The following is a 22,705-nucleotide window of genomic DNA, read 5'->3' on the forward strand; positions in this document are numbered from 1 at the left end:
AAATGTAAGGGAGGACTTGATTGAATACAACACTTCATGAGAATATTTGCAAGACAACGATCAAGTCATGTTTATTTGTACCAGCTGAAGGCTCTTGATTTTGGACTTGGGAAGACCGATGAGTAGTACATTACAGTAATCGAGACGGGAAGTAACAAACGCATGAATTATAATTTCCGCATCTGAGACAGCATAGGGTGAATTTTAGCAATGTTGCGAAGATGGAAAAAAGCTGTTCTAGTAATATTCTTCACGGGTGTTTGAAATATGACATCTACATTTTTGACTGAGTCACTCTGGGTGATATTACATTTGTCAATGTTCAGAGCCGTTTTTGAGAAGAAGTCACGGAATTTAGGTGGACCAATAACTAGCATTTCGGTCTTTTCAGAGTTAAGGCGCAAGAAGTTGAGTGACATTCATTCTTTTATCTCAGTGAGGAAGGCCTCCAAATTTCCAGTTTAGTGTGGCAGATTCCTCCACCGGAAGATATAGTTGAGTGCCATCTGCATAGCAATGGAAACTGATATTATACTTGCGAATAATATCACCTACTGGAAGCATGAAAATGCTGAAAAGAAGGGGGCCAAGTACTGAACCCTGCAGAACACCACATGTAACACTAAATGTCTCAGATGATTTCACCATATTTAACACAGTGCGTCCCGAGAGGTAGGATCTGAACCATAAGAGGATCCAATATTTCAAGGAAACAAAAGACACAGAGACATTTTGACGTTGAAATAAAAATATTGATATCATATAATCAATTTGCCATGCCAGTTACACAAACAAAAGCCAACGCTCAACTCAAAGTTGCAATAAAATCAAAGAGCATCGTATGAGCTCACACGATCCTTCACAAGATCAAAACAGAATACGTTTCTCTTGGTTTTCATTAGAAGATAATCATAAGTCACGATCAAGAGACCTCCAAGTTGCCATCCACAGATTGCTTGCTGCGTTTCTCCACACGCCCTTCTCCCTCGTCTTCAGTCTTTCTTTTTGGCGTACCATTTTGGTTCTCTCGGCTCTGGTTCTCCTGGCCCAGGCGCTCGTCCACGATTCCCAGAACGCGAAGACAAACCACGGCCGATGCTTGCTCTGCAAACTTCTTGGACTTCTCCCTGAGGCGGGAAGGAGGTGACACTTTTAGAATGATGCCCTTGAAGAAATGGTAACAACGAAATATCTTTTTGTCATCGAATTTGACTTTTCTGTCAACGTGTCCTATTAACAATAGAAGCCCGGAATTTGGCAGCCCCACCTTATTATGTGTTGAATAAGATGGTTTATCAGTCCCTTTAAGGTGTTTTCCCCACTCAACCACATCCAGATGAGAAGGAAATTAAATGTTTTTGAGATGAAGTGTTTGAGGAGTATGTTAGGAGTGACAAGATTGGATAGACTGAGAAATAAAATTGCGAGAGACAGAACTGGAGTAGTAGTGGAACTGAGCAAGCGTGTGGATAAGAGGGTACTCGGTTGGTTTGGACACATGGAGAGGATGGATGAGGAGGGAATGTTGAAGAGGATCTACAGAGCAGAAGTCAATGGAAGGAGACCAAGAGGAAGGCCGCTATTGAAATGGATGGATGGTGTTATCAGTGCACTGCAGGAAAGAGGTCTAAATATAGCTGAAGCTAGAGTTCTTGTTGGTGATAGGAATGATTGTGAAAGGATATTGGGATGTTTAGACGCGTTCTAAGGGATGGGCAGGGCACCTCTATGATGCGGCAGGGGTAAACCAGTGAAAGCTGCCGGGCCCTGCTGTTGAACAGAAGAGTGTGTTGTGTTACCGTGACCCGAGTGACATGGCCGCTTTCTTGTGTCCCGTTTCATCTGGAGGGACGAAAGCATGACCGACTTGGATGCCGAGATGCATAACTTGTTTGGGCATTTGGGCATTTGGGTTGGAAGTGGTCCAAACATTTTTGTGTGTGTTTTTTGCTACTTTTTCCCTTTTTTACTTTATTTGTTTTTGTATGTGTTTGTCTTTCTGACGGTCACCCCTCTTGAGGGATACGACCAAGGTAGATAAATAGATGAATAGATTATTTTCGGCTCCTCTTTGGGGCATTTTGATGACCAAATAACACTAACTGAGTCTCTACAGCATTTTCTCAACTCGATGACAACAGATGTTAGGGGGCCATTTCTGCCACTTAACCACAAAACAATTGTTTTTTAGTCTCTCGTATCAGCATTTTTCCCCACTGGATGACATCAACAGATTTTTGGGGATTCGCTTTACGACATTTTCCCCACTTTATGCAAACAGATCCCTCTTTAAGATGTTTTCCCCACTAAAGCACATCAATAATACATTTTTTAGTCCTCAATGGGATTTTCCCCAAAATATGACAGCAACATCAGATTTTTTTCTGCCATTCATTACGGCATTTTCCGCACTATGTGACCCTGAAAACAGCTTTTTCTGCATTTTCCCCACTAATCTATCTATCTACCTGGGTCATATCCCTCAAGAGGGGTGATTACAATCATTTACTGACACTGAAATGGACTTACAGTATAAATAAATTAAACAATTACCATGAGCATTTTATTTTGTCATTGTGTCCGTTGTTTTTGTTGTCTATTAATAATTTTAATATTGGCCACACATATTAAACAATGTGGTATCGTGAGTAAATAGTGTGATGAAATCAAGGCTAAAACCTTTTCCTATGTAATCTCTAACCCTAGAGGTCTATTAAGAATCCCAGTTAGTATCCTATCATGGCCAACCCAATTGCCCAAACACTCAAACAAGTTAGGCACCTCGGCACCTAAGTCGGTCATGCTTTCGTCCCTCCAAATGAAACAGGACACCAGAAAGCGGCCATGTCACTCGGGTCAGGGTGACACAACACACTCTTTTGTTCAACAGCAGGGCCCGACAGCTTTCACTGGTTTACCCCTGCCGCATCATACGGGTGCCCTTAAAACGCGTCTAAACATCCCACTATCATTTTACAACACCTCTACTCTCATTCCTATCAACAGCAAGAGCTCTAGCTTCCACTATATTTAGATAGCTTTCCTGCAGTTCACTCATAAAACCATCCATCCACGTCAATCGCGGCCTTCCTCTTGGTCTCCTTCCATTGACTTCTGCTCTGTAGATCCTCTTCAACATTCGCTCCTCATCCATCCTCTCCATGTGTCCAAACCAACAGAGTACTCTTATCAACACGCTTCCTCAGTTCCACGACTGCTCCAGTTCTGTCTCTCACAATTTCATTTCTTAATATATCCAATCTTGTCACTCCTAACATAGTCCTCAAACACTTCATCTCAAAAACATACAATTTCCTTCTTAAGTCTGCGTTCAGGCTCCAAGTCTCTGCACCATACAACACAGTCAGCACAATCACTCTCATACAGTCCCCTTTTAATATCCATACTAGTACTCTTGTTGTTCACCACTCTCCTCAGAGCACCCAAAACCTTGCTTCCTTGATTCACTCTGTGCAATACCTCGCACTCCATTCCACCGACTGCAGCCACATCACAACCCAAGTACCTAAAGCTTTCAACTTCTTCCAGCACCCGTCCATGCAACCTGATTTCTAACGTCACGCCCACTCCACCACGTGAACACTTCATCACCTTAATCTTCCCAACATTATCACATAACTTACGCCTATCACATACTCTTCCAAACTCCGTTACCAACCTTCTCAATGTTTCCTCAGAATCAGCCACAAGCGCTGTGTCATCTGCAAACAACAACTGACTTACCTGCCACACTGTTCCACTGTTGTCCATCATCTCTACACCTCTGCCAAATACTCTTGCATTCACATCTATCACCACCCCATCCATGTAGACATTAAACAGCCATGGTGACATCACAGACCCCTGTCTCACACCAGTCAACACAGGGAACCACTCACTTGTCTCACTCCCTACTCTTACACATGCTCTGCTGTTCATATAAAAACTCTTCAATGCTTCCAACAACTTTCCACCCACTCCATACATCACCATCACTTGCCACAACGCCTCGCTATCAACTCTGTCATACGCCTTATCCAAGTCCATGAAAACCAAATAAACAACCTTACCTTTTGCAAAATATTTCTCACACACCTGTCGTACTGCAAACACCTGATCCACACATCCTCTTCCTTTCCTGAAACCACTCTGCTCCTCCATCACCACTTCATTCGTTCTTTCTCTCACTCTCTTAATCAAGACTCTTCCATACAGCTTACCCGGACAACAAACTGATGCCTCTCGAATTGCTACATTCATACTTATCACCTTTACCCTTATACAATGGCACCACACATGCACTACACCAATCAACAGGAACCACACCACTTAAAAAGCATACATTCAAAAAGCGTGCTAACCAGTCAATCATAGCTGTGCCACCTTTTTTCAGGCATTCAGCAGTACAACCATCCAACAGGTGCCTTCCCCCCTTTCATTTATTTCACTGCCTCTTGCACCTCCCATGTTTCCACAGGCTTCACATTTAAATCACCCAACACGGGCATTCTCTCCATACCATCGATCGCCTAGACTCTCACTTCTCTCCATTAGCAACTCCTCAAAATACTCTTCCCATCTTGTCCTGACTGCACTACCGCAAACAAGCAATCTACCATCCTTATCTTTCACTTTCTCTTCCTTTTCAGACTCACTGTTTCTTACTCTTATCACTTCTACCCAGAACACTTTTTCTCCTTTCCTCAAAGTTCATTCCTATCTTTTGACACCATTCATCATTTGCTTCCCTTTTCGCTGCTTCCACTGCCGCTTTTACCAACCTTTTCTTCACTTTATATCTTTCATACGCATCGCCACACTTATCGTTCAGCCACTCCTCAAAGGCACTTCTCTTTTCTGTCACAGCCTCTGATACCTCATCATGCCACCATTCACTTCCTTTCCTAATACTTCGACCAACTTTTCTCATTCCACACACTTCTTTTGCACTCCTCAACTCTGCCTCTTTAAACCACTTCCATTCAATTTCCACACCCTCCATTTCTCTTCTACTAATCCGTTCATACTCTTCCCTTATCCTCTCTTTAAACTCTCTTTCCTTTTCTGCCTTATTCAACTCTGACATTTTCACCTCTTCCCTCAAACTCTTCTTATAACCAGCCCTCCACGATCCATCTATTCTCAGTTTTCCTTCCACATAAAAATTATCAGACATTCCACTAATTTCACCTCTCTAAACATGCACATCCAACAATCTACTTAACATCCCTTTCTTAACCACTACATAATCCATCAGTGCTCTGTCCACCATCTTGCCACTATCCACTCTGACAAAGGTATACTTATTTACGTCCCTCTTTTTAAACAATGTATTTACAATCACCAACTCATTTTCCACACATAACTCAATCAATTTCTTCCCACTCTCATTTCTTCCTGGTACTCCATATCTACCAATCACATTCTCAACCGTTTCATCACCCACTCTAGCATTCAGGTCACCTAGTGTTACCACTTTCCATCCTTCTTTCGCACTTGCCACACATTCAGACAAGTCCTTCCAGAACTCCTCTCTCCTCAGCGCTTCTTCCTGAACCAGGTCCATATGCACTTATAAACATCCATACTTCTACACCCCACTTCAACCTCACCCACATCAATCTGGAAGATATCCCTTTCCACTAAACCAGTTTTTCCTTTGCTTTCTCACTCACAAGCACAGCCACTCCTTCTCTAGCGTGTCCACCCGTAACTCCAGACCTTCTACCATTCATTCATTCATTCATTCATTCATACATACCTCAAAGCTGTAATTAACTCTTTCCTTTCATCTTTGTTTCACTCAAGGCTAACACGTCAACCATCCTTTTAGTTATCATCCTTCCGATCTCCTCTTTCTTCCACTCAGTCGCTTTACTTCCACATCCTCTCACATTTAGTGACCCTATTACTAGGGTTTGCGAGACCTTTCGGTCTCCCGACCCCCTTTTTTTTGCCTTGCTGTCTCTAAGGGCCCGGTCACACAGCCGTTTGCGACTGTATCGCGGGTAAAATTTTGCGGTTTTTTTTTGCCCGTGGTTGCCCGCGATGGAAAATGCGCAAAATTGGCCAACCTGCTGTTCATCGGTGGTATGCCCGCAAAACAGACGCCGGCGACTGTTCCGCTTCCTCATCGCGTCATTTCCTCGTGTGTACCACGGGTATAAAAGCTGCCGAGCTGGCATTATGCCGAGAAATGCATCCTTGCCGAGATTTGCATCCCCTCGCTACTACAACCACCTTTACCTCGTTTTATCTAACTTTTATATCACTTTTAGGGAATTTAATGGCAAACATATAACCAAAACCACTTCGTCTTGCATTTGTTGGGAATGTAATACAACTCAAACCATTCCGTCTTTGTATTTGTTGTGAATGTAATCGAACGGTAATGCACGCCGTATACAAATCACTTTTGAGCAGGTAACATGTTTATTTTGCCTTTTTCTATTCAAATCGCTCATATTGAAACTGTTATACACTCTACCATAAAGCTTATTTCTGCATAATAAGCTTTACGGTAGAGTGCATAACAGTTCTCAAAAGTGATTTATATACGGTGTGCCATTACCGTTCGATTACGTTCACAACAAAAACGGAATGGTTTATGTTGTATTACATTCCCAACAAATGCAAGACGAAGTGGATTTGGTTATATGTTCGCCATTACATTCCCTAAAAGTAAGATAAAACGAGGTAAAAGTGGTTGTAGTTTCTCGGCATAACACCGGGCTGTAGAAATCATAACCGCTCAAGACACAGTCCCGTGAAGATCAAGATTTCAAGCTTTGGCACCGAAGAAGCCAATATGTTATTATTGTAATCGTTTTTCATTTTTATTTTATTATCTTGTTATGAAATGAAAAATGTCAAGAAATAAAAATGGATTAAGACGAGGTCACTACGGTGACGGGGATCCATGTCCACCCCTTGACGTCTCGAGCACAACTGACGTGTGCTCGGCAAATGGTGCTGTATATACGCGGAGAAAGGCGTTTGACCGTCACACGCGTAACACGCTAATTTCACGTAATAACACCGCGATACAGGCGCAGAACATGCTATGACCGTGCTCCACCCACGATTACCCGGTGAAATTTCCCGTCCTACAAATGTGTAACCACGCCCTGGCCGCGGCCAGAGCACGTCGTTCCGCGTCATTTCCGCGTCATTACCTCGAGTGCCGCCCGCGGTTAACACGTGCTCAAAGTTTTGAGCAGCGCAAAACTTTTTCGCGCGGCCAACCGCGTGTGAATTTCTGACCGCGTGTAAAGCACTGCTGTATCTCGTCTATATGGCAGTCTCAAAGCGTTCAACATAGTCTGCTTCACGGTCAAAACTTTCTGGCCGTGATTCAGCCTCGATACCCCCGTGAAAGGCTAGGTGACCGGGCCCTTAAGTTTTGAGCAGCGCAAAACTTTTTCGCACTGCCAACCGCGTGTGAATTTCCGACCGCGTGTAAAGCACTGCTGTATCTCGTCTGTATGGCGATCTCAAAGCGTCCAACAGCGTCTGCTTCACAAGCAGAAATTTCTGGCCATGATTCAGACGCAAACGGCTGTGTGACCGGGCCCTTAGGGAGTAGAGATAGAGAGGAGAGGATCCCCAATCCCCTCGCTCCCTCCACTTTAGTCGCCTCTTACGACACACAGTGGACCATGGTGGGAGTATTCTCTTACCTCTCACAAGGAGAGGCCCCCTCACCACAGGGACAGTTAGTATCCAGTTGCATTAAATGTGCACATGCAGTCAGCGATATTTCTCGGCTGATGAATCATTTCCTATTACGGTACTGTATTATCATAAAACCTTGGGTGTAACACGCATCCAAACTTTGAATTCTTTTTTGGGGTACAAAAAAGTGTGTGTTACAAAAGAATACGGTTCTCTGAGCTGAAATTGTGCAACATATGGGATGTGCGTTTTGGCCCTGACCAGAGCGAGGATCTGAACTTCTTGTCTTGCACTGTGACTGTGGACTGGAAAGCTCGGTCCTGCGCTCGCTGCACCTGAACACAGAGGTGCTGGTAAAATGACCTGGAGGATTCAAAAAAAGGCGGCTTGGGGGCGAGGGGGTCTTACCGTTTGATAGGTGGGCTGCTGCATCTTTTGCCGTCTGCTCCACTCCAGAAGGAACATCTTTGGCGTCAGCTGGGGCGGGTATTCACGTCTGTCCCACAAGTCCAGTGACCTTCTCATTTATCCATTATTTTTTGATATTTCGTGCAACGGTACCGTTGAAACTTGAGTGCCATGGTGGTGACGTCCCCGTCCATGGTGATGAAGTCGTCACCGTGGCAATCGGAGCTCTGCAGGGCGCGGCGGCGAGCCTCCAGCTCGGTCTGCGTTTCCTTCCACAAGTCCTCCAGATCGTAAGCCTCGCTGAAAAACGCACAAACAACCATCCTTTTTTGATGTTTTTGTTCGCAGAAAACACCATTTGCTGTTTTAAGTTTTAAATGAGTCCCAAAATAAAGAAAATATTTTCTTCTGTAGACATCAGAAAGCGAGCACAAATGTTAGCAGGACACTAATTGGCATCTGGAATTCTGGATAGCCTAAAACATTTTGCCCGATCATGCCCTTATATAATAGTTGAGGTGCCCACAGACCTATTCTGAAAACAGCAAGCCAGTGCTGGGTAATTGTGATTTTCTATTGAAAAAATAAATAAAAAATTGTGTGGTTCACTGTGTCTATTTAACCTTACTTCAAATAGTTTACCCGATAACAACATATTGATAACATGATAAGGTGTTATTTCAGATATGCATATAAGACTGGATGCCCTGTGAACCAATTCAATGGTAAATGGTCTGCATTTCTATAGCGCTTTTCAAATCAATGAAGACCTCTCAAAGCGCTTTTACAATGTGCTTCTCACGTACCCATTCAAACACACACTCACACCAATAGGGAGTCAGCCATGCAAAGCGCCTACCTGCTTATTGGGGGCATTAGGGATTCAGTGTCTTGCCCAAAGACACTGACGTATAACAAGGAGGAGCCGTGAATCAAACCTGCGACCTCTTGATCCCAAGACAAGTGCTCTTGGTGAAAAAGTAGCTCTTAGCTTAAAAATGTTTTAAGACGCCTGATTGATAATGTGTGTAAAATCCCGTAAACCTACAAAGCATCACTGAAAGTTTTGTGACCAACAGATAAACTAATTTTCAAACATAAGACAAGATTCTGACTTGAATTTGGTAGAGAAAATGAAGCATTATTGGAGAGGGTTCAATCAATAGCATAAAGGCATTTCCATGAAGCCGTGACACGAACCAATAGCAAAGCAGCATCTTGTATGACATCGACCAACCCATGTTGGCATGCCCATGTTAGTTTTTGGGCACGCAAAATAATGTAATTTATAACTTGACATATGCACGAACACCGCAAAGTTTGAATTTCTACACTTCTATTCTATGGTTTATGAATAACCTATATATTATGTTGACAATATCTGTGTAGTATTTGTTATCTTGCAACAATTGTATCCTCTTGGGGGCTGCTAACTATTAATCATGATTGCCTTCGCTTTGGTGCTGGGAAGTCCAGAGAAGACCTTTGGTCGGCAGTAGCTCAGGAGGTAAAGCGCTCATCCTGGGAGCAAGAGGTCGCAGTTTCGATTCCCAGCTCCTCCTCGAAGTGTCTTTGGGCAAGACATTGAATCCCGAATGCACCGGATAAGCAGGTAGTTGCCTTGCAGGGCTGACGCTGATATTGTTGTGTGAATGGGTAAGTGTGAAGCACATTGTAAAGCGCTTTGAGAGGTCTTCCTTGACTTAAATTGTGCGATATAAATGCAGACCATTAACATTTATTGCAACATCCGTTGCAGCCTGGTCATACTGGAAGGGGGATTACCTCATGTGCAGTCCCTTCTTAAGGTTTCTTTATTTACCTCATGTTGAGGTTTTTGAGTTTTTCCTTGCCCTCATGTAGGTTTTAGATCAGGGGATGGTGTCATAATAGTCTGTAGTTGGCAATAATCTGTGCAGCCCTTTGAGAGTACTTGTGATTAAGGGTGTCTCAAATAAACATGATGACTTAAAAATAATAACGTGCCAAGAAAACAGGATTATTTTCTATATGGAGTAATGAAATGTAACCAATCTCCTCCTCCAGGTATTATGTCGTTTCTACCTGCTCACCGCATGCCGGTTTGCGTTTACCTGATTTCCTGGTTGCTCTGCGCGGCCTGCAGTTTCTTCCCCATCGGCGATTCCACTTTGTCGCGCAGCATCTGGCAAAGGCAGTACTTGCTGTTGAAGGCGTGGTTGTCGTAGCGCAGCGCCTGCACGTGCAAAGCTCACGTGATGCCTCCGAACGCACCATTGGCCCCTAATACTCGAGCGCTCACGTATTTGAGGTACTGGATCATGACGTCACGGAGGGGAAGCTCGCCGGCGCGGCGAAAAACAGACGGGTTCCACATGGCAGCTCGAGCCAACATGACGGAGGAGGCGCCCGTGGCCTCCTTGAAGGCCTGGATGTCGGCGTGGGTTTTCACTAGGTCCAGGGAGCCCCCGCTGAAAGAAAACCGGTGTTAAGCCTAGGGGTCGTTGAGCTTTTTGAAGCTGAGAGATACTTTTTTTTTTTTTTTACCAATATGTCAAGTACCATGCATTTCGAAGAGAAGAACATTTTATTACTAGGTTGTACTTATTAGAAAGGTTCAAAAGGGATCAGCCAACTACTGAAACATCTGCCTTGGATAGAAGCAATGAGTGATTAACATATATAAATTATAAGCACCTTTTTAAAAATAATTTTGAAAGAATGTTCACGTCAACAATTTCTGTGGCAAATAAAAATTTTGTTTCTTTTATGAATACAATTTGAAATGGGCATGTGTTGAATCCCAAGATTTTAAGCTTTCCAATTATATGTGGCATGACGTATTTTAGTGACTGGTGACATGATACAGACATTATGTCTGTACGTGCTCAACAGTCAGGGCCATCGGAAAGCAGAGGGTTTAATTAAGTTTGACCGACCTTTCTAACTGTTTTGACAACAATCCTATTGTAGTGCCTTATAGTTTGGTGCGCCTTTTGTAAGGGAAATATATGACAAAAGACTATTTTAAGGGTGTGGGCCTTATATTATCCGGTGCACCTTATAGTGCAGAAAATACGGTAGTTAAAAAAGTGGAAATAGGTTATTCAATAATACCAATAAAACATTTGTCCTCTTTTCTTAGTTTTATCTCGGATTTTTTTTCAGCTTTTCAGAATAACGACAATAAGAAATATTCTGAAAATCACGAAAAACAGTAAAAAGTATTTGATAAAAAAAAAAAAAAATATATATATATATATATATATATATCAGTTGACAGAAATTTGATAGCTGAATTAATCTTATTCTGATTAAAATAATATCTATTTGGGGCATTGGAATTGTTGGCTAACCCTACAAATGTCACACATAGGTTGCAAACATGTTTTTTCTTTTCACTGTATCTTTGTTCTTACTTGGCAATGACTGGGACGGACACAGCCTGAGAAACTGCTCTGATGTAGTCCACGTGCACCGGATGGCGAGGACGCTCGTCCTTGAACCTGCCATGCACGGCGATGGCAGCCACACCCGTCTTCTCGATCCTACGTGCCAGAGTCAGCGTGTCCTCTAGCTAGGAAAAAGGAGACGCTGGAAATGAGATGCTAATTCTAACATAGCAGTCACCCGTCGCAAACACAAATTTGTGGTTTTTCAAGGACGGAAGGAAAAACTCAAATCCTAGCGCAAGGGTCCCTGACATTTGCCACGTGGACCCGAGGTAGCCCATAAGTACCACCTGAGAAGCTAGCGGACTAGATCTAAAAATAGCTCACATATTTATTTCTCTATCTATCTACCTTGGTCATATCCCTCAAGAGGGGTGACCGACAGAAAGACAAACAAATACAATAACAAAGAAAATAAAAAAGGGAAAAAAATAGCAAAAAAACACACAAACATTTTTGGACCATGGCCAACCCAAATGCCCAAACAAGTGAAGCACCTCGGCATCCAAGTTGGTCATGCTTTCGTCCCTCCAGATGAAACAGCACACAAGAATGGAGCCATGTCACTCGGGTCAGGGTGACACAACACACTCTTCTGTTCAACAGCAGGGCCCGACAGCTTTCACTGGTTTACCCCTGCCGCATCATACAGGTGCACTGCCCATCCCTTAGAACGCAACCAAACATCCCAAATATACATGGCTCACATATACATGATCAATATTCTTCCCCAGGGCCATCACCCGCTTAAACAAGCGCCCAAAAACCGTGAAAACATATTCGGGAATTTTTGTGATTGCTAAATATTATTGCACTACTGTTACGATGCACTATTCTAACTTCGGCCAGTCTCTCTAAGCACTACTTTGTAAATATTTTTGCCCATTTATCCTGACAATGTTTTATTTTTCTCTTCATAGTCTACAGGTGTAGTTGCATGTTTAATCTCATTAGATATAACGTTTCAACCTGTTAAGCCACAAATTGAGTTTCTTTTCTAAAGATATTTCATAACATAACCGCAACAAAAAAATTCAACCTTCGCTCAAAGCAACTGACTTATAAAAACGTATCTCTGTGATTACGCGACTTGGTAATTAACTCTAAATTGTATAATAATTAAAACCTGGTAATCTACTCCTCGATCTGCAGCTGGATAGTGGAATTCCTCTCATACCGCCAGCAGGCTGTGCAACTGGGCTGCCACGTTTCTCGCACCCTGGCGCTGAGCACCAGGTCCCCCCAGGGATGTGTGCGGAACCCTCTCCTATTCACTCTGTATACCTCGGACTGTTCACCAACCCACCCCACAAACACGATTGTAAAGTTCGCTGACGACACCACCTCGTCTCTGACAGGGATAAGAAGGCATACAGGAAGGAGGTGGAAACGCTAAGGTGGAGATACTTTACACCACAAAATCAAAGGAAGTTATGCTTGACTTCAGGAGGGCACTCAAAAACCCAGCCCCACTCATCATTAACGGAAAATGTGTGGAGAGAGTCCACAACTTCAAACTGCTGGGCGTGAACATCTCCAACGACCTATCCTGCTGTGCCAACACAAGGGCTGTGGTGGGGAAGGCAGAGCAGAGACTCCTCAGGAGGAATAACCTGGAACTAAACACTTTGGTGTACTTCTACAAAGCCACAGTGGAAAGCATTCTGGCATATGGCATGACCGTGTGGTGTGCTGGGAACAGAGCAGCAGACAGGAAAAAGATACAGAGAGTAATCAACACAGCCCAAAAGAACATCAGCTCTCTGCCTCGTCTTGAAGACATTGCCAGCTCTCGATACTGTAGCAGGAACATTAACATAAAAGACAGTTCTCTCCCCGACCACCACCTCTTTAACTTGTTGGTTGAGGCCTAAGGTGCCTCAAAACTAGGATAAACATGCTCAGAAACAGACCCTAAATGAACACACTAAACTGTGAACAACTTTGGGTTTAAGGCGCTCTTTATTGTTGCCAAATTAATCAGTGAAAAAATATATACTATGGCAAAAAAGGTAAAAAAAAAAATAAACTATTGTTACAAACATGATACTTCTTCATTGCACTATTATTATTATTATAAAGTAGGCCAGTTTTTCTAAGCACTAGGTTGTTGTTTTTTTGTCCTTTTATTATTTGATCTTTTTCTTTTCAAAGTCTTTGTTATATGTTGCAAATTTTATGTTGAAAATATCTGTGTATTAATTGTTATGACAACATCCATTTTGGCCCGGTCATCCTGGAGGAGGATGACCTCATGTGCAGTCCCTTCTCAAGATTTCTTCATTTACGTCATATTCAGCTTTTTTAGTTTTCCCTCGCCTTCATGTAGGTTTCAGATAGGGGATGGTAATACTAGTCTGTAGTATGCAATAATTTGTGGTCTGTGCAGCCCTTTGAGACTCTTTGTGATTAAGGTCTATACAAATAAACATGACTTGATTACCCTGGAGTGTACATCTAATCTTGTTGCATACAATGTTTTAACAACGTTGATATAACTGACAATATAGACAAATTCAAAATCTAATACGGCTCACCGAGGGCAGGATCCGAATCTTGCAGGTGACGGGAAGGGACACGCCGGCTACCAAAGTCCTGAGGATCTGGGGGCAAACACACGGCTATAAAAAAAGTCTCAGTCAAGACGGGCAGCACCAGATCATCTGCGAAACTCACAGCTTCGATCTTGTCGGGGTTGGAGAGGAGAGCCGCGCCCATCCCGCCCTAAAGAGCAAAGGGCCTGACTTTAATCATCATCTCATCAGAACTGAATATAATTTGGCTCACGTTTAGTAATTAAAAAATTTTTTATATCAGAAATATTTTTTGGTGAGTAATGACTCACCACTAGAGGTTGTTGTAGACAGTATGGAAGCCCGTATAAGACCACTTAGCAAAAATTGCAAGCTAAGTCTCATATTTTTTTAAATCTAGCCAGTGAAAGAACATGAAAGCTACGACAAAAGTTTGAGCCAACCCAGAGCAACTGAAAAGAGCCAATAGCTCGAGTTGGTCAGAGCTTTTTAAGCAGCTAACTTCAGCAGAAGAAGCTTATAAAAAGGCCAGTAAAAGAAAGTATTTATGAAGCAGCGGGATTGTGTATCATGGAACTCAGTGATGAGAATAGCTAAAAAAGGAAACCGTAAAAAGGTTGGATCACGGAAGTCAATGATGTTCGCCGCTTAAGTAGGCAGGGACGGTGAGTAACACTAAAAGTTGAAGCGGGTACAGCTAACTACAATAGCAGTGCACCACAGCCCACAGCAGAGTAGCTAACGTGAGTGGCTAGAAAAGGAAACTGAAAAAACGGAAGATGCTGGAGTGCAGAACTCTAAACATCACATGCAGGGCTCAGCTGTGGAAGGCAAGTGACACTTTATGACGAAGCAAGCTTTATTTACACAGATCAGCTAATATTAAGTTATTAGAGAGCCATAACCTGCAACCAAGTGTCTAACATGAATGGCGGGAGAAGGAAACAGTGGATAAAAAGCGACAGATGCCTGAATGACGGACCCCAGCTACGTTTGCTTGCATGAACAGCTGTGTAAGGCGAATGACACCGACTGATGAAACGGGAGCAGCTAAAAAACACAATTGTGGCAATCCATAGCCTGCAGCCAAGAGGCTATCATGAATGGCCAGAGAAAGAAACTGTGGTTAAAAAAAAGCAGACTATGCTGGAATGACGGCACTCTGTGCACATCACAAACAGGGCTATGCCGTGGAAGGCGCGTGGCACCTAATGAAGCAAATTTTATTGACACAGAACAGTTTACAAAAACAGTTAGTGGCGGGTCACAGCCTGCAGCCAAGTGGCCAACGTTGAGTGGCTAGAGAACGAAACATTGGGGGGGAGCAACAGATGCCTAACAAGGACAAAAAAGTACGATCACATCACTCCAATTTTGGCTAACCTGCATTGGCTCCCTGTTAGCCTAAGATGCGATTTTAAGGTTCTCCTACTACTATACAAAATCATACATGGACTTTCCCCCTCATATCTTTCAAATCTGATCTCCCCCTATGTCCCGGCCCGAAGCCTTCGTTCCGAGAGCGCCGGTCTTCTGGTGATCCCAAGAGCCAAGAAGTGTTCCGCTGGTTCGAGAGCGTTCTCCATCCGGGCACCGGTGTTGTGGAATGCTCTTCCCCCTGAGATCCGATCTGCGACCTCAGTGGAAATGTTTAAATCTAAGCTTAAAACTCACTTTTACTCTATAGCATACGAATAACCTAAACCTCTTATATGTAATAACTTGTGAAGCCCTTAGAGACTAATTGTGATTAAGGGCTATACAAATAAAAATGACTTGAAAATGACTTGAATGACAGAACTCAACAATGTTCACTTGAACGAGCATCTGTGGAAAGCGAATGATACTGAATGAAGAAGCCAGAAAAGCTAACATTACATTAACAATAGCGAGTATCATTGAGTAACAATCTGTGGTCAAGTGGCTCACATGGGTGGCTGGAGAAGGAAACAGTGGGGAAACAAGTGGAAAATGCACGAATAATGGGAGTTGGAATTAGCTGTGTGCAGTAAGTGACCATTAGGTACTAAAAGCACCACTGTGCCAAACGACATTAGCTAAGAGACAGTAGCAAAAAAGGTCTGCTTGTGTCATTTTGAAACCTTAAATCATGTTTATAAGATAGTGCATGTGTTTTATTCCTTATTTTTTGAACCAATAGTCCTACCTTTGTGGAATATTCTTTGGGGCAGCCCATGTTGACGTCAATGGCCGCCACGTCCTTTTCCCTAAAGGAGTGCACCAGTTAGCTTAAATTTGGATGCTTTTACCAAGACAAAGGGCGAAAACTCACACCAGTCGTGCCACACTGAGCGCCCGCTCCGGGTCGGACGTTCCCTGCCACACAACCACGCAAATTTCAATTGATTTACAGTTTACAGTCAAAAAGCCAACAGACACAGTTTTGGCTGTATGTCGCTACAGAATCCTTTTTCCTATGTTCACCATTGAGACACTTTATGATGAAAACCCACACAAGAACCTGTAAAACACCCAAAAATGCCAGTAAAGAACCCAGACCAATTTGGGTGAGCGGTAAGGATGGGCGGACCTACAAGCAGACCGCACTCTCTTCTCTCCTCGCACTGCCTGCGCCCAAGGCAATCTTCTTGTTTGCAGTATTTTGTGACATTTTCACTAAAGAACTTTGCTCGCACCTCATTTTGAAACCATTCTTTAGGACATAAATGACGGTCCAACTTGACTTCAACACTCCTAAGTAACAGCGGGAGGGAGAGTGATTTTAAGGGGTAGAGTTGAAATTTGTCTTAAAATATAAGCACTCTCTCACAATCTCGCTCTCCCTCAATCCGGAAAATATGGTACTTATGTTACATACTTTACAGTTGAATACTGAATGTAATTCACAAACTGTACATCATATTTCTATTCATAGTATTCATTTAAGTTCTACTGCTAATGAGCTGCTTTTTGGTTTACAGGGATAAAAATGTTTACTTGATAATTATTTATTATTTATTTGCCTGTCCCTAACAATGAACCGATGTTTATAGATGGTTTTATGTCTTTACTGATCGAGCAGTGTGCCCAAGTGCTTCTTAAGAGGGCATTTTTATTGAAATGTACAAATCAACAGTAATGTTTTCACTGTGTACGTTTCCTTATCATTTGCCACGTCATTAAATCGACTTCATGCAAAACGTAAGAAAAAATGAATAATTATCCAATGAGCGCTCTCGTGCACATGCTTGTGAACGCACCATCTGGAAGACGACTTTCTGCTTTTCCTTCTCGCAGGTCCTGAACATGACGCGGTCGTCCGGGGCCACAAAATCCACCGTCTGAAGAAGCTCTGTAATTATATTGGAGACCAAATTGACACGTTTGGTGGCCATCTTGCTACAACGGAAGCTCGAAGGAGGTTTTTGTGAATGTAGCTTCTCTTAGCTTAGCTTTTACCACTTGACTGGTCGCATTTTTTGTTGTTGTTCCATGTAAGTAAAGCTTGCTTCATCCTTCAACAGCTGGTTACGCAAAGGGAATGACGCAGAGTCCCGAGATTTTGGTAATTGGTGGTTTATTTCGACTGTTTCTTTCTCTAACCACTTAGCTGCAGGCTATGGCCTCAATGCCATTGTTATTGTCAGCTGCTCTGTGTAAATAAAGCTTACTTTAACTTTCGTTGGCGGGTCACGCAAGCAAACATCGCAAGATCCTTAAGTTCCAACGCTTGGTACAACCTCCCCCCCATTTCCTTCTCTAGCCACTTATGTAAGCCACTTAGCTCCAGTCTACAGCTCGCCTCTATTCGTAGCTGCTTTTGCTTCGTATCTCAGTGTCACTTGCCTTTTATAGCTGCTTATGGATGAAAATGTTGGGGAATCCAGTGATTCATGCAACTACCACTTTTTCACAGGTTTCTTCTCAAGCCACTTGGCTGTGGGCTATGTGGTTGTTAGCTGCTCCATGTAAATGAAGTTTGTTGCAAATGCTCATGCAAATGCCTCAGAGTCCCGAGATTCCAGCACTGTATCCTTCTCTAGCCACTTGGCCGTGGGCTATGTTGTTGTTAGCTGCTCCATGTAAATAAAACTCGTTTCAAAAGGTCATGCAAATGCCTCAGAGTCCTGAGATTACAGCACTGTTTCCCTCTCTAGCCACTCATGTTTGACACTTGGCTGCAGGCTAGGTCTCGCCGGTATTGTTATTGTGAGCTGCTCTGTGAAAATAAAGCCTCTTCTTGCAATTTTTACGGGCCTTCTGAATAGATTCTCCTGAGAGATTAAAATGTTGGCCACTTAACATCAAGTCTGACCAAATAGATATATTTTTTAGCAATAACCCACTCCTTTTTAACATATTTCAAAACAAGAGGCTTAGCAAAGAGATGAAATCAATGCAAAGATGAATTGGCTTTTTTCTCTTTAGCGGATAGAAATCCCGACTATTAATTATTTCTGACATTGGGCCACCAAATCCATAGTCTGAAGAAGCTTTAAAACATGCGGTGCTCGTGGAAAATCACTGACAGTCGCTGGTATTGGTGTACTAACCGTTCTCCACCCGGTGACACTGCGCCATCTTGATGTCAATCAGCTCCTGCAGGACCAGAACAAGAATTGACGATGAAGCCCAACACCAAGTTAAATACTTCTTCTGACCCCGCGTCTCACCTCACAGTAGACCACGTCAGCCCCGTAGTCCAAGGCCAGTAACCTCATGGGTAGCGTGCCCACCCGCACCATGGGGGCCAATGCGGTGATGTTAGCGAAGCTCAGCCTGCCCGCCATGCCCGCATGGGTCCCTGAACGCAGCGGTACATCAAAACCCTATTACAAGGATGTGGATGTCCCGCCTTACTCCATTTTCACTTTACACTCTGGAACAAACCGTTTTTCCAGCTCCTCTTGATGGCATTTTCAACGTGAACAACAAATTATTTTGCATGCCCCAAAAAACTTTAAACTTTGTGGTGTTGGTGCATATGACGACTTACGTCTCTAAGATTTATCTGCCTGCCTGCTATTGGTTGACATCATATAAGATGCTGGTCTACAATTGGTTTGCATCACTGCATCATGGAGATGCCTAATTGCACTGGCTGAACTTGCACCCCAAATGCCATTATCTTTTTACATCAATTTCAGAATTACGTGTGATTTACGAGTCCGCAATACTATCTAGTATTTAATATCCCGGATTAATGTAATATCATGGGGATCAACTGTAGCTGCCATTAACAGTCAAAAAACGACAATAGCACCAATTTAGGAGAGCATTTTGTAGACATTGAACGTAAATATTGAACATGGAATGTCCGACTAAGTTTACTTTGCTCCAAACCATGTCCTGATGGTCCATGAACGCACCGCAACTTTTGAGTACTGAATAGGGAAAATAAAATTTTTATAGGCAGGGATGTAATTACGAAGGCAACATTAAAAGTTTGGATCTGCATACGATAACGTTAAGAAATGAAAACAAAATAAGAGAAAAAAAAGACACTACTGCGTCCAATAAGTCTTAAGTTGAGGCACTTGAGTTTGTTTTAGCTCGTCGTACAGGAATGCTAGCAAAAATAAAATAGATAAGAGACACACCCACACGTAGAGAAAGTAATGCATGTGATGATATATAGACTCACCGACATTTATAAGGAAAAAAAATGTTAAATCACACCCAAGTGGAACGGTGCCCTCGTGTAGCTTTCTGACGCGTGCGACTTTACTTCCTGGTTGGGTGACGCCATGGGCCTGGGCGTGGCCACTGGGAAATACTTTCCATAAAAAAACAGTTGGGGCGATAACTTTTCAAATAATCGGACCAGATCAATTAATTAAATGTGTTGAATCAATGTATTTGGCATTTGTGTTGAGTATGAATTACTCCAAACACAATGGGAAATGTTTAAAATACATTTGTATGCACTTTGTTCGACGTTGGTTTGAGGTATTGTTTTCAGAGGTTCTGAGAGCTCCAGTGTGTGTTAAGTAGTGACCCCTAGCGGTGCAAAAATAATTAATTATCCTTGTTTTAAAAAGACGATCGATTCAAATAATAAGCAAAAGTACACGTGCTATCTCATAAACATGACTCATAGTACAAGAAAATGTAAATATATGACACAACTTGAAGTCTCCGACGTATTTAGCTGCCATTTAATTCCTATGGAAGCATGAACAAAATTTTTGCAAAGCTAGCTCGTCCCAGTGGTGATTTTAGTGCTAATAAGATTTTTGAGAAGGGTTGTTCAAACCTCACATTGTGTTTGCTGTTAAAAACGTCATATTGGAATATAATATTGTGAATGTGCTTAATTGCTGTTGAGATTGTCATGATTGTTTTCTGTTATTAGTGTCAATAAATTTGTTCAAACCAAAAAAACTGAACGGGCACGTGCTGTAAACTAGCTGATAGCTGCCATTTTCCCCACTGTTTCCTTCTCTAGTCGCTCATGTTAGCCATTTAGCTGCAGGGTACAGGTTGCCACTATAAGCTATTGTGAGCTTCTCTGTGTATATAAAGCTTGCTTCGTCCTTCCACATCCTGTCACACAAGGAAACGTCTATTTCGGTGATCGCAACAAGTGGTGCCATATTTTCCTCTGTTTCCTTCTCTAACCACTCATGTTGGTCACTTGTCATCTGGCTAGGGCTCACCGCTAGCCACAATTCTTTGCTGCTGTGTGCAAGTAATACTTTCTTCATCCTTCCACATCTTGTCACACAAATAAATGTCTATTTCTGTGATCGTGGGATGAAGTGCTGTATTTTCCACTGTTTCATTCTCTAACCACTCATGTTAGTCACTTGTCATCAGGCTATGGCTTGCCGCTAGCCACAATTCTTAGCTGCTCTGTGTAAGCAATGCTTTCTTCGTCATTTCACATCTTGTCACACAAGGAGACATCTGTTTCGGTGATCTCGGCATGAGGTGCCATATTTTCCATTGTTTCATTCTCTAACCACTCATGTTAGTCACTTATCACCAGGCTATGGCTTGCTGCAATCTTTAGCTGCTCTGTGTGAATATTGCTCTTTTTGTCCTTCCACAGCTGGTCATGCAAGCGAACAACCTGACACTTACTCCCTCTACTGTTTCATTCTCTAGCCACTCAGCTTAGCCACTTGGTATGCCTCGCCTCTACTGTTTTTGTTAGCTGCAGTAATGTTAGTCACTTGCTACAGGCTAAGGCTCACTGTTTTTGCTACTGTTAGCCAATTTTGGGCACGTTAATTTAAAAAGGTAATTAGTAGTAGTTCCTCATTACTTCTTTCAAAAAGTAACTGAGTTACTCTATAGTAAAAGTAACTAGTTACCAGAAAAAGTAACTATTTCCGTTACTTTAAAAAGAAGTTGTGTGTCGAAGCGTTTGAAATTTTATGGGCAGTATTCGAGTCAGTTGAACAGAGAACAAACAGGTAGTTGTGTTATGGAACCTTTTCATATTTATTGCACCTCACCAGCAAGATATTTATCCGATACTTGAAGGACAAAAAAAGTAATCAATATAATAAAATAAATATCATAAGTAAACTATTTAAAGTGAGTTAATCAATCAAATGTAACTCTAACGGTCCGTTGTACAGATGGAAATTCCGACTCTTTTTAGAGAACCGGCTTTTTCGGCTTGGCTCACTAAAAAGAGTCGTCTCTTTCGGTTCCCAAATGGCTTTTAATGTTGTTTTGCTGTTTAATCCATATGTTACCATTTATTATGTATTAATTATGAATGAGTTAAAAACGGGGAAAATAAAACAAAATCAATACTTAATTCTTGACACTGAAAAACATAGAAAACATGAATTAAAATATATATAAATCTACAAAGAAAACAATACTATGTAAAAATAACAATTTTAACCTTTTTTTATACTTAAATAAAACAAACAATATTTGCAAATATGTAACTCCTCCAAAAAAATAAGTCAAAAATCTTTATCGACACCATCGCTAACGGCAGCAGATTATTTCAGACAATTCTACCCATTCTGCTCACGGCTTTATGGTCTTCTTTAATAAGAAGATACAAGACTATGTAAGGATGTCACATATATAAGCTCTAGAAAATGGTGGCTCAACGATTATTATTTTTTTCGCATTTCAGTGATTTGTCACCTGACAATCGTACACAGCAGGGGATTCCGGCCAAACCGATGACTAGCCTGTTCGACCCACTTTGTCACGGTTGCCATGGCACGCAATTGGCCCCACCCATGTGGCGCCAGCTGCGGGTCATTAACAGATTGGCTTTCCGTCTGTTAAAGCTCAGTGCTCTCACTCTTCCTTTGTCAGTCCTCCAACAAACCTCTGTCCCGCAAGACGTGGGTTCTGACTCAGTCCGGTTTCCTGTTGGTATTTCCTGTCCGGTATTGTTCCCGTTTGTTGTTGTCCTATTTATTATCGATTGCCAGTTTGGTTCCCGTCTATTTTTTTCCCGTTTATTATTCTCTCCAGTTTTCGTTCCTGTCTTGTTTGTCCTGTTTATTTTTGATATCCTGTTTCATTGTCAATCCTGTCTGTCCATCCTGTCCGGTATCGACCCCATCTGTCTGATATCTACTCGGGCAGTTAGTATCGATCTCGTCGGTCTCTGGCTCTGGTTTGGTTACTGTCGTTTTATTCAGTTTGACATTAAGGTTATTTAAGGTCCTGTCTTTCAACGCCAGACCGCTGCCTAACGTGCATGACACCCCA

The 22,705-nt window shown here is 42.4% G+C and overlaps 1 protein-coding gene across 1 annotated transcript; it reads right to left on the reverse strand.

The window, feature by feature from the left end:
- Nucleotides 1-730: 730 nt before the first annotated feature.
- On the reverse strand, nt 731-19,775 carry dus2 (dihydrouridine synthase 2). The gene is made up of 15 exons (XM_088340757.1): nt 19,653-19,775; nt 18,682-18,812; nt 18,562-18,607; nt 17,269-17,360; nt 16,341-16,384; nt 16,215-16,275; nt 14,190-14,237; nt 14,051-14,116; nt 11,481-11,638; nt 10,364-10,532; nt 10,176-10,297; nt 8,236-8,382; nt 8,083-8,170; nt 7,936-8,009; nt 731-1,127 (listed from the first exon to the last, which is right to left on the reverse strand). The coding sequence occupies exons 2-15, from the start codon at nt 18,796-18,798 to the stop codon at nt 923-925; spliced, it is 1,437 nt and encodes a 478-aa protein (XP_088196883.1). The 5' UTR covers nt 18,799-18,812; nt 19,653-19,775; the 3' UTR covers nt 731-922.
- Nucleotides 19,776-22,705: the final 2,930 nt, after the last annotated feature.

Source organism: Urocampus carinirostris, chromosome 7 (genome assembly GCF_059441175.1).
Source record: "Urocampus carinirostris isolate Australia breed hairy pipefish chromosome 7, RoL_Ucar_1.0, whole genome shotgun sequence".
Lineage (NCBI taxonomy): Eukaryota > Metazoa > Chordata > Actinopteri > Syngnathiformes > Syngnathidae > Urocampus > Urocampus carinirostris.